At 46.5% G+C, this 11,745-nt stretch overlaps 1 protein-coding gene across 2 annotated transcripts in view; it reads left to right on the top strand.

The window, feature by feature from the left end:
- abca1b (ATP-binding cassette, sub-family A (ABC1), member 1B) overlaps positions 1-11,745 on the top strand; it is a 38,031-nt gene that overhangs the window by 25,287 nt on the left and 999 nt on the right. The window contains exons 18-48 of one of the 2 annotated variants that reach the window (XM_071458630.1): positions 56-169; positions 262-436; positions 690-821; positions 967-1,244; positions 1,336-1,556; positions 2,090-2,147; positions 2,246-2,496; positions 2,785-2,836; positions 2,937-3,062; positions 3,330-3,478; positions 3,565-3,689; positions 3,791-3,889; positions 3,983-4,172; positions 4,479-4,573; positions 4,666-4,698; positions 4,789-4,894; positions 5,209-5,283; positions 5,798-5,967; positions 6,223-6,400; positions 6,497-6,612; positions 6,786-6,930; positions 7,006-7,129; positions 7,616-7,745; positions 7,904-8,030; positions 8,441-8,503; positions 8,659-8,765; positions 9,504-9,645; positions 9,768-9,902; positions 10,484-10,587; positions 10,873-10,965; positions 11,355-11,598. In XM_071458630.1, the coding sequence (XP_071314731.1) occupies positions 56-169; positions 262-436; positions 690-821; positions 967-1,244; positions 1,336-1,556; positions 2,090-2,147; positions 2,246-2,496; positions 2,785-2,836; positions 2,937-3,062; positions 3,330-3,478; positions 3,565-3,689; positions 3,791-3,889; positions 3,983-4,172; positions 4,479-4,573; positions 4,666-4,698; positions 4,789-4,894; positions 5,209-5,283; positions 5,798-5,967; positions 6,223-6,400; positions 6,497-6,612; positions 6,786-6,930; positions 7,006-7,129; positions 7,616-7,745; positions 7,904-8,030; positions 8,441-8,503; positions 8,659-8,765; positions 9,504-9,645; positions 9,768-9,902; positions 10,484-10,587; positions 10,873-10,965; positions 11,355-11,598 (4,157 nt within the window). Of the gene's footprint in view, positions 1-55; positions 170-261; positions 437-689; positions 822-966; positions 1,245-1,335; positions 1,557-2,089; positions 2,166-2,245; positions 2,497-2,784; positions 2,837-2,936; positions 3,063-3,329; positions 3,479-3,564; positions 3,690-3,790; positions 3,890-3,982; positions 4,173-4,478; positions 4,574-4,665; positions 4,699-4,788; positions 4,895-5,208; positions 5,284-5,797; positions 5,968-6,222; positions 6,401-6,496; positions 6,613-6,785; positions 6,931-7,005; positions 7,130-7,615; positions 7,746-7,903; positions 8,031-8,440; positions 8,504-8,658; positions 8,766-9,503; positions 9,646-9,767; positions 9,903-10,483; positions 10,588-10,872; positions 10,966-11,354; positions 11,599-11,745 lie in introns of both variants that reach the window. The other variant, XM_071458629.1, reaches the window with a different exon arrangement.

Genomic DNA, 11,745 nt, shown 5'->3' with positions numbered 1-11,745 from the left:
GAGATTCTGATCATTAGTCTGAATTCAAATAAATTAATTATCTTTGTCTCCTCAGGTCAGTATGGGATCCCTCGACCCTGGTACTTCCCCTTCACCAAGTCATACTGGTTTGGAGAAAAGGACGGAAAATCCAACAAAGTCCCTCTGACCCGCAAAGGAAACTCAGGAGGTGAGACTGCAGTAAAAAAGAATGACGACAGTGTGGTGGTACAGAGCTGCACCCAGAAACAAAACGGAAACTATCTGCACTTTGTTTTGCAGCTGTGTGTATGGAGGAGGAGCCAGCTCACCTGGAGCCCGGTGTCTACATTGAGAACCTGGTGAAGGTTTACCGTCACGGTAAAAAACTGGCAGTGGATGGACTGACGCTCGGCTTCTACGAAGGACAAATCACTTCCTTCCTGGGACACAACGGAGCTGGAAAAACCACCACCATGTGAGTCAAGGACAACAACCAGGTCCAACACAGATACAGATACAGACACCAAGATGTGAAAACCAAAACCATGTGAGACAGGATGAACCAGTATCAACCAGTATCCATAAAGACACTGATACAGCCACAGGAACAGATACACATAAAGTTTACACACAAACAGATACAGGCACAGACAGAGGTACAGAAACAGTTTACCTGTAGCAGTACAGACTCAGCTTGTGACACAGATCCTCATGCCTGGTCCCTGCAGGTCCATCCTGACTGGTCTATTCCCTCCAACCTCTGGTACCGCCTACATCCTGGGCAGAGACATCCGGTCGGAGCTGAGTGCCATCAGACAGAGTCTGGGAGTCTGTCCACAGCACAATGTCCTCTTCAGCATGTGAGTCCTTCTCCACGATGATCAGTGTGTTTCTCCACGCTACAGGAGGAAATGTCTCTTTATTTTGGTTTTAAAAGTTTTCCACAGTGAACATCTTAATCCACTTTATCATATGTCCATGCTCGTGTTGTGGGACCCCCTGCAGGCTGACAGTGGAGGAGCACATCTGGTTCTACGCACGGCTCAAAGGCCTGTCAGAGGAACAGGTGAAAGGTGAGATTGAGCAGATCCTGCAGGACACCGGGCTGCCGCACAAACGCACCTCCAGGACTAGTACTCTGTCAGGGGGCATGCAGAGAAAACTGTCTGTGGCTCTGGCCTTTGTTGGCGGGTCAAAGGTTGTGATCCTGGATGAGCCCACTGCTGGCGTTGACCCCTACGCCCGCAGAGGGATCTGGGATCTCCTGCTGAAGTACAGACAGGGTGAGACTCTATGATTGGTCTGTTTTGATCAGCCGCTTTTTGGTTTTTATCCTCCACCTGGATTCGATCTGAACCTTCTGTCTCCTGTCAGGTCGGACCATCATCCTGTCCACTCACCACATGGACGAGGCGGACATACTGGGTGACCGGATCGCCATCATATCCCATGGGAAACTGTGCTGCGTGGGCTCATCTCTGTACCTGAAGAACCAGCTGGGGACGGGTTATTACCTGACGCTGGTGAAGAAAGAACCAGAACCATCACTCAGCTCCTGCAGGAATTCGTCCAGTACCGTCTCCTTCACCAAGAAGGTCTCAGCAGTTGCCTCTCATTCTACTCTTAGAAACTCTAGGAACCACAAGTAGACTTGCAGCTGAAGGCTTTTCACTGAGTTACTGGGACATCCTGATAATCAAGAATTACAGTAGTCCAGTCTAGAGGTAACAGATGCATGAAATGGTTTTTCAGCCTCCTTTAAAGACAGGATGTGTCTGACTTTCAGAATAATGGTCAGGTGGAAGAAGGCAGTCCTAGAGACTTGTTTTATGAAAGTAAAGGACATGTCCTGGTCAAAATGACCCCAAGGTTTCTGACTGTAGCACTGGAGGCCAATTTTTAATGCCATCCAGATAAGTATATTATCAGATCGTGTATAGAGAAGTAAAAAATGTAGGACTTTATTTCCTTAAGACATGCCTGAAGTTTGACCATTTGGTTAGTCTCACCTGGCTGCATAGATAAGCACAGCTGAATGTCATCTGCCAGTTTACTAATGCAGTATATTACTCTCAGTGTAGTACTCTCTCTGTAGTACCGGTCCTTAGTCCTGTACTCTGTGTTTCAGGAGGAGGAGTGCGCCTCGGTCAGCAGCAGTGATGCAGGACTTGGCAGCGAACATGAAAGTGAGGCTCCCACCATCGGTGAGCTCTTTGTTCCTAGAGAGCGTTGATTTGTTCACCTTCAGGTGGATCTGATCTGTGTCCCTTTTCTTCCTCCTCAGAGAACGGCCCTGCAGCATCCATTTCGGACATCCCTTTTGTCCCCCCGGATGTGTCTCTGGTCTCCAGTCTGATCCTGCGTCATGTCCCTGCTGCCCGCTTGGTGGAGGACCTGGGACACGAGCTGACCTATGTCCTGCCGTACAGTGCCGCCAAGGATGGAGCCTTCGTGGAGCTCTTCAAGGACCTGGACGTGAAGCTGCCCGACCTCGGCATCTCCAGCTATGGAGTGTCTGACACCACGCTGGAGGAGGTGGGACATGTTTTTATTCCTCATTGTTGTCGGAAGCCGTGAATGGAGCCATTATGTTTTCAGGTTGTCGGTCATGTTCTCGCGAACACGTTATCTCAACATGTTGAAGGAACTTGTTCAAATTTGGTGCAAACATCAGTCAGACTCAAAGATGAACTGGTTTGATTTTGGTGGTCAGAGGTCAAAGGTCAAGGCCGCTGTGACTTCACAAAATATGTTTTGGGCCATCTCAATAACAAGAATTCAAGTCAAGGGGTCAAATAAATCTAAACAAATCTGTTCTTGTAGATTTTCCTGAAAGTGGCCGAAGATAACGGAGTGGACACAGAAGTGCCATCAGGTGAGGAGAAACCTCTGACCTCATCTGTCATTTCAAAATAAGAGTTTCTCAGCACATCAGTCTTGCTGATGTCTACATTTGTTTTATGGTGTGTGTTCAGATGGTACACTTCCTGTTCGGAGGCGGAGGAGGACTCACGCCTTCGGTGGAGGAGACCATCAGAGCTGCCTGAGACCTTTAACAGAGGATGACAACAACGACTTCAACGACTCTGATGGAGACCCTGGTACACAACAATTACACAGAGAAACACACTAACACACACTGACACTTTCATTCCTGCAGACACAACATATTAAAACCTTTAAAACAGAGACTCAGTAAACTTCAAAGAAGCAGTTCACAGGTTAACTCTGGTCCACAGTTCGGTCACTCATAGTCAGATCTGGTTCACAGGTCAGATAAACTTTCAGGATTTCAACAGGAGAATCTTACCTGTGAGGTTTTGATGTGTATCATGTGTTTAATCATGTGACCTGTGGTGTGCTCTCAGAGTGCAGGGAGACGGACTGGTTAAACTGTACTGATGGTAAAGGGTCGTATCAGGTGACAGGCTGGAGTCTGAGGAGGCAGCAGTTTGTGGCTCTGATGTGGAAACGGTTTCTGTACGCTCGACGCTCCAGGAAGGGTTTCTTCGCTCAGGTGAGACCCTCATGTTATCCTGCTGGTTTCTCTGTTAATTTAACTTTAGTAGGATTTCCTGTAAATTCGTTCCATTTCTTTTTCAGATTGTTCTTCCTGCTGTGTTCGTCTGCATCGCTCTGGTCTTCAGTCTCATTGTCCCCCCGTTTGGAAAATATCCCAGCTTGGAGTTGCAGCCCTGGATGTACGAGGACCAGGTCACCTTCATCAGGTACAGACTGTCCCACACTGTCATCAAGTGTATGGATACAATATAATTGTGCTGTATTTATTGTAGTCTGACTGTCCACCTGTGTTTCTGTGTCATGACAGTAACGACGCTCCCGGAGACGCCAACATGCACAACTTATTAAACGCTCTGATGGACGCTCCGGGCTTTGGCACTCGCTGCATGGACGGATACTCCATCCCGTAAGACACTTTGTCTTGCATGATTGGTCCAATACTGGAGCAGATATTTCACCTCCAGCTCATAACACTGTCTGCCCATCTCTTCATCCTCAGAGAGGCTCCCTGTACCCTGGGTGATGAGGACTGGAACACTCCTGACATCCCTGAAAGCGTCCAGCAGCTGTTTAGCTCCAGAAACTGGACCATGGAGGATCCGTCTCCGGCCTGTTTCTGCAGCTGTGATGGCAAGAAGAAGATGCTGCCAGACTGTCCTGCTGGAGCGGGAGGTCTGCCCCCACCTGAGGTCAGAGAACCTGAGACAGAGCATGGACTCTCAGAGGGAATGTTGTGGTCAAAAAACAGATGTTGAGAGACAACAGAGGTCCACTGGTTCATTCAGAAAGTGTTCAGACCCCTTCACTCTCTGAACGTATACATCAATGTGATATTTCAGTTTTCCTTTTTAATACATTAGTATTAACTTTGTCATCATGGATACTGAGGTTAGAGTGATGATTTTTTTATTTTAGTATAAGACTGTGACATAATAACATATGAAGAAGTGAGGAGAAGATTTATGTGTGTAATGTTTGTGACTCTTGTTGTTCAGATGAACCTGAGCGCCACCGACACTCTGCAGAACCTGACAGGAAGAAACATCTCCGACTACCTGGTGAAAACCTACGCTCAGATCATCGGCAAGAGGTGAGACACTCGGAGGACTAACCTGAGTAAAACACACCTGGAAATATCCAAAACCTGAACTAAAAGTTTCTGCCTGATGTTTGTTTCCACAGTTTGAAGAACAAAGTCTGGGTGAACGAGTTCAGGTCAGCGTCTGGTTTTAGTTTTAAATCATAAACTCTGTCAGTAATTGTTTCCAGTTTTTCACATTTTGAATCGGGTTTCTCTCTCTGCAGGTACGGAGGCTTCTCATTGGGCGCCAGGAGCACTCAGGTCCTCCCACCAGCCAATGAGATCGATGACGCCATCGAACGAGTCAGGAAGATCTTTGAGTTACGGAAGGTCAGTTTGAGACATGTTGATCTGTAGCTTTATTCATCTGAGCTGCAGTGAAGATAAACACATTTCAGACACACTCACAAAACAGCTTTATATCTGAGTCACAGTTGCAACAACCAGTCAAACACAGGAGGGGGATCAGACAAAAACCAGCCCAAGTGGAACTTATCTTCGCAACCATAAAGAAAATATATCGTACATAAAATTAAAATGAGTCTGATGAAGGCCAATGACTGAAGCGCTGAAACACAACCTGCACCAGACTTCATTTGAAAAGTTGGAGGTTAAAATGAGCTGTGACATGTTTTTTTCTGCAGGGAGCTGCTGCAGATCGATTCCTGGGCAGTCTGTCAGGTTTCATCAATGGTCTGGACACGAAGAACAACGTCAAGGTGAGAAACAGCTGCTTTTAGTTTTATTGCAAATAGAAAAACAACACAACACTTTTAAGTATGGCACAGGTGCCTGTATGATGAGTACTTGTGTAGAAATAATGGTTTTATGTAATAGTTGCTTTAGTTCCAGGTGATTTCCAGATCATTTACTATGGAGAACTAATCTTAGGGAGAACAATGCTGAGGAGTTAAGTTTAATTGAAAATCAGTTGAAATGAATGAGAGGTCAAACCAGAGTTTAGAGGTCAAAGAAAAGATTCTTTTTCGTGTCTTCTGAACATAAACATACAGTTAAAGACATGGAGAATAAAGGATGAATAAACCACAGGTAAACAGAATCCAATTCTAAAAGTCCTGGAATTAATTTAAAATGGTGCATTCAGATAAATATCTGGATGTGTTTATGACAATTTAAGATCATAAAAGAAGAACTGAACCATATATTTCAAACAGGATTTCACTCATTCACCTTAGAAGAATGAACCACTGATGATAAACTCTCTGCTGTCAGATCTGGTTCAATAATAAAGGCTGGCACAGTATCGGAGCTTTCATCAACGTGATGAACAACGGCATCCTGAGAGCAAACCTGCCTGAGGGCAAAGACCCCACCAAGTACGGCATCAGTGCCTTCAACCACCCTCTGAACCTGACCAAGGAGCAGCTGTCGCAGGTCGCACTGTGAGTACACACACCTGGACAGCGCGCACACACAAACACACACACACACACACACACACACACACACACACACACACACACACACACACACACACACACACCTGAGACACCTGCACAACTTGAACTACCACACATAAACAAGCACAAACTGACTGTCAGGTACATTACACACTCACTGCCACAGGAGTCCTTTATTGTTACATCTTTTGACCATTTACATATGTAATGCCTCCTCCTTCTGGTCCTCGTCTCCAGGGTGACGACCTCTGTGGACGTCTTGGTGTCCATATGTGTGATCTTTGCCATGTCCTTCGTCCCAGCGAGCTTCGTGGTCTTCCTCATCCAGGAGAGAGTCAATAAAGCCAAACACATGCAGTTCATCAGTGGAGTGCAGCCGCTGCTCTACTGGATAGCCAACTTCATCTGGGACATGGTGAGACACGAAACAAGCACACCCTCTCAAAGTGTGTAAATTGTAGCATGTGTTTGATGTTGATGTGTGTGTGTTTATGTCTCTCTCTCTCCACAGTGTAACTATGTTGTACCAGCAACGCTGGTCATCCTCATCTTCATCTGTTTCCAACAAAAAGCCTACGTCTCCTCCACCAACCTGCCGGTCCTCGCCCTCCTGCTGCTGCTCTATGGGTCAGATACTACACAACACTGCACAATATTACATTACACCACACAATGCTACACTACACAACTTCAGACTCCACAACTATATGAGGTGAATGAAGTGTCATTTAAAATTTTACACAGTATGAGAATAATTCAGTGTCATCATTTAGTTTCTCTCCTTGTTGTTTTATTTTCAGCTGGTCAATCACGCCTCTCATGTACCCAGCCTCCTTCTTCTTTAAGATCCCCAGCACGGCGTACGTCGTCCTCACCAGCGTCAACATCCTTATCGGCATCAACGGGAGCATCTCCACCTTTGTCATGGAGCTGTTCGGAAACAACGTGAGTTCATGCAGAGACAGACTGCAGTTTTAAAATAAACCTCTAGGCTGTGGTTTAACGTTGTGTTTTTTGCAGGAGATTGGAGGAATCAACGACATCCTGAAGAATGTCCTCCTCATCTTCCCTCACTTCTGCCTTGGTCGAGGACTCATCGATATGGTGAAGAACCAGGCGATGGCCGACGCCCTTGAGAGATTCGGTAACACCACAACACACAAACAGACACAGGGATATATCACTGTGATTTACCCTCCTGGAGAGTATCGAACCGTTACAGTTTGTGATTATATTTAAATAGACACTTTAATCTGCAGTAGAGGAGGAATGGTTGAGCACAGTGACAGAGGAAATATTAACTTACCAGAAGTATTTTGAGACTGTGTGATGTTCAAACACTGGCCTGTTGTGTATTTAACCTTAGAGCTGTATGTTTCATCAAGCAGTGGTTTGAGTAATGTAGTATTTTACCATTATAACTGAAATATAAGACAGTTAGGTCTTTGTTTTAGCCCATAGTCGTCAGGTGCAAACATACACACTGACAAGCCACACACCAGGTTCCTGCAGGTACATTTCCTGTGAAACAGGAGAACATTGATGATAAAATAGCTTTTATTAAAATACATTTTATTTAGCAGGAAGTTGTTTGATGTTTAATGATTGTGTGAATGTTGCTGTGTTTCAGGTGAGAACAGGTTCCGCTCTCCTTTGGAGTGGGACATGGTGGGAAAAAACCTCTTTGCTATGGCTGTGGAAGGAGTGGTGTTCTTCATCATCACTGTCCTCATCCAATACAGATTCTGCATCAAACCCAGGTATACATACACACACACACACACACACACACACACACACACACACACACACAGCATAAAGATTAACTGTGACGACTGAAAACAGGAGAACAGACTTCAGTGCTCCTCACCCTAAGTTGTGTGTGGAGGAGTCAGTCTGTTCGTGTGTGTGTCTGCAGGGCGGTCAGTAAACTCACCAAACTAGGAGCGCTGGGTGAGGAGGACGAGGACGTGGCCCGAGAGAGACAGAGGATCGTCCACGGCCTCGGACACGGAGACATCCTGGAGCTCCGACAGCTCACAAAGGTACATGATCTGACCCAGCACCAGGAAGTCAGTGTTTCACTGGGCATACTGGGTAAAGGTTTCTGCAGCCAGCATCACTGAAGGATGTGGCCTCAGTCGTAGGTGTGTTCTGGTGCATTAAGACCAAAGTCACAGGTTGATGGTTGATCTGTTACATCAAAGTATAAGGCTTCAAATATTTAGAGAGATTAAGTCCAGGGAAAACGCCAGAGATAGAACAACTGTGATACCTGAGCAGAGGACATCCCTCAGCTGTTGCCTCCTGTAACAGGCTCACTAATTCAGTACAGCTGCTCTCTGTAGTTTCATCAGAAGCAGGAAATATGTAAAAAAAAACAAACAGTTGGGGTCCATTTTCAGCGGTTGATGGTGATGACAGATCAGTGTTAAAAGTTAAATGTGTCCTGCAGGTGTTCAAGAGGAAGCAGAAACCAGCTGTGGATCGACTGTGTGTGGGGATTCCTCCTGGAGAGGTGAGACTGATCGCATCACCCACCACTGTCCTGGAGACACTTTTAATAAGATAAAAAATACAGTAATGACTGATGAACATTAACTGTGTGTGTGTGTGTGTGTGTGTGTGTGTGTGTGTGTGTGTGTGTGTGTGTGTGTGTGCGCGTGCTCTCAGTGTTTCGGTCTTCTCGGTGTGAACGGAGCTGGAAAGACGACAACATTTAAGATGCTGACAGGAGACACGTTGGTGACCAGCGGAGAGGCTTTCCTAGCTGGGAAGAGGTGAGGTCAAAGGTCGCACAGGTTCTTATCTGACCTCAGATCAGCTCCTCTGAGCGTTTGATAAAGAGTTGACCTGTTCTTCAGGTTGTTAGAGAGCTGCTGAGTTCAGGACCTGAGTTGAACCTGAACTGGTTTCTGTAGGACTCGAGGATTGACCTGGTTCCTGCAGCTGAAACCAGATCAGCTGATTTAACCTGAGGATTAACTGAGTTCATCACACAATCTGGATCACAAACCAAATGTGATCATGTTTAACCTGCTGAGGTTTAACCTTCACTGGTGATGAGCAGGATCTGATCTGAACACACACACACACACACACATACACACACACACACACACACACACACACACAGTTCCATAAGTTCACTTGTTTCTCGTTAAGCTCATTAAGTGTTGCTCAGGTCTTCATCAGCAGCTCTGCTGTAGAATTAGAATAAACTGAAGTGCTGCTTCATCTTTTCATTAAAACTCACAGCTGACTGAGGTTCTCAATCTTTGGCTCTGGGACCCTGCAGGTTCTCCTCAAACACAGGAGAGATCACGAGGAAGACATTGTTCAACTTACATCTTTATTGATTTTTTTTATTCCTAATTTATTTGTGTGTTTAGTGACCAGCCTGTCTAGGGTCTGAGGACAGGGTCTGTGGGGGGGGGGGCTTCATTCAGGTGTGGAGCTGACGTGTGTGTGTGTGTGTGTGTGTGTGTGTGTGTGTGTGTGTGTGTCTCTGCCTGCAGCATCCTGAGGGAGATCAATGAGGTCCATCAGAACATGGGCTACTGTCCTCAGTTTGACGCCATCAATGAGCTGCTGACAGGAAGAGAGCACCTGGAGCTGTATGCCGTCCTCAGAGGGATCCCCGAGAAGGAAGTCTGTGACGTGAGTCTGAGGACACACAAAACACAATGCACAGTGTGTGTATGTGTGTGAGGGTACACTACCCTCTGTACAGTGGACAGTGTCTTGGTTGTCATGGTGATGATGCTGTGTTTGATTGACAGGTGGCAGAGTGGGGGATCAGGAAGCTGGGTCTGGTGAAGTACGCTGATAAAGCAGCAGGAAGTTATAGTGGCGGGAACATGAGGAAACTGTCCACCGCCATGGCTCTGATCGGAGCGCCGCCTGTCGTCTTCCTGGTAACTCAACTTCTTCTTCTTCTTCTTCTCTGATCTGTGGACGAGTTGTGTTGTGGAGCAGTGGGATTTAAACATCAGCTTACTGTTTCTGAAGCTTTCAGCCTCATCTACGGGTCACTCAGTGGATCATGTGGCTCAGTTGTCAGGGAGACAGTTTAGTTGTCATCACATAATTAAAAGTAAGTCCTGAGGAAGACCACATCATGTGGCTGAAAGCTTCAGCTCAGTGTTTTCACAGAGCAGCCGTGAGTTAAAACTCCAGAGCACAACACAGTTACACAACAGCAGCACAACACTGTCAGCCAATCAGTGAGCAGCTCAGCAGGATTTGGGGGGGCAGAGGGGGGTTAGGTTGGGAGGGTTGTGTAACAGAGGCAGGATTAAAAGGAGCTGCTGCTTTGTTTACTGAGGACAGAAGAAGACGAGACACACAGGCAGGTTAGTACTGAAACCAGAGAAGAAAAGTTAGTCAGGTGCAGGTAGAGTTCAGACGATGCTTCTCCCCCTCCTCCTCACCTTCACGCTGTGCTTCCTGCTCCACCTGTGGGCCAACCTCAACCTGGCTGTCCTCCTCGTTACAGGACGAGCCCACCACCGGCATGGACCCCAAAGCTCGCCGGGCCCTCTGGAACTGCATCCACAGCGTCATCAAGGAGGGACGCTCAATCGTCCTCACCTCACACAGGTAAGGAACATGAGGACAGGTGACCTCAGTGTGTCCTCAGGTTGGCAGAGTCCCTGACTTTGTGAATTCAGTTACAGGACACAGGTGACAAAGACACACCTGAGGACACAAAGATGTTAGTTTGTGTCCTCATTTTGCACCTTAGTGTCTTCATATATGTCCTCAGTTAGTGTCCTTTGTTTGAGAAACAGGAAGTGGACATTAAAGACACAGTCAATGTCCTGAGGATACATGTGTATAGTGTATATCAACAGTGTGTGTGTGTGTGTGTGTGTGTGTGTCCAGTATGGAGGAGTGTGAGGCTCTGTGCACCAGGATGGCCATCATGGTGAACGGCAGGTTCAGATGTCTTGGCAGCGTCCAACACCTGAAGAACAGGTAACAATGACTCACTATTTACACACAAACTACACACAAAACAGACACACACACTGAATTTCAAAATAAAATGTGTCAGTTGAGCTGCAGCTTTAGAAATAGGACGGATTTATTAATTTAAATATATTTATTCATATGAATATGTATTAATGAGTTTAAATGTAAATTTAACTAAATCAGCAGGACATTAAATCAGTGTTTTCTGAATCGACCACCAGGAGGCGACAGATGTTGTCAGATGGTTTAAAAGAACAAATCATAACCTTGAAGAATTAACTTGAACTTCAGAAACAAAATCTGTTTGTTTGTGCTGATAATTTAATATTTAAAGTAAAACTCATGTGACGTCACTGCATCAGCTCGTTTTAAATGCTAATCCTGGTCCTCAGGTTTGGGGACGGCTACACCATCATCCTGCGGGTGGCGGGACCCGACCCCGACCTGCTGCCTGTCATGAAGTTCATTGAGAGCGAGCTGAGCGGCAGCACGTTGAAGGAGAAACACAGGAACATGCTGCAGTACCAGCTCCCATCCTCCCTCACTTCACTCACTCACATCTTCTCCATCCTGGCCAAAAATAAAGAGATGCTGAGGATCGAGGACTACTCTGTCACTCAGACCACACTGGACCAGGTAAACACGCCGGGCCAGGTGCACTCTCATCTATAAATGCAGTGTTGAGCTGATGTCTCTTGCGTGTGTGTGTGTGTGGGGGGTGGGGGGGTGGGGGGGGGGGGGGGGGTGGGGGGGGGGGGGGCTGATGAGGCTGATGGGAGATGT

This window comes from Trachinotus anak, unplaced genomic scaffold (genome assembly GCF_046630095.1).
Source record: "Trachinotus anak isolate AG129_WGS33_773 ecotype Australia unplaced genomic scaffold, CSIRO_AGI_Tana_v1 ptg000021l, whole genome shotgun sequence".
Classification (NCBI taxonomy): Eukaryota; Metazoa; Chordata; class Actinopteri; order Carangiformes; family Carangidae; genus Trachinotus; species Trachinotus anak.
Note: the sequence above shows the minus strand (reverse complement) of the source record. Positions and strands in the feature narration are given on the sequence as shown.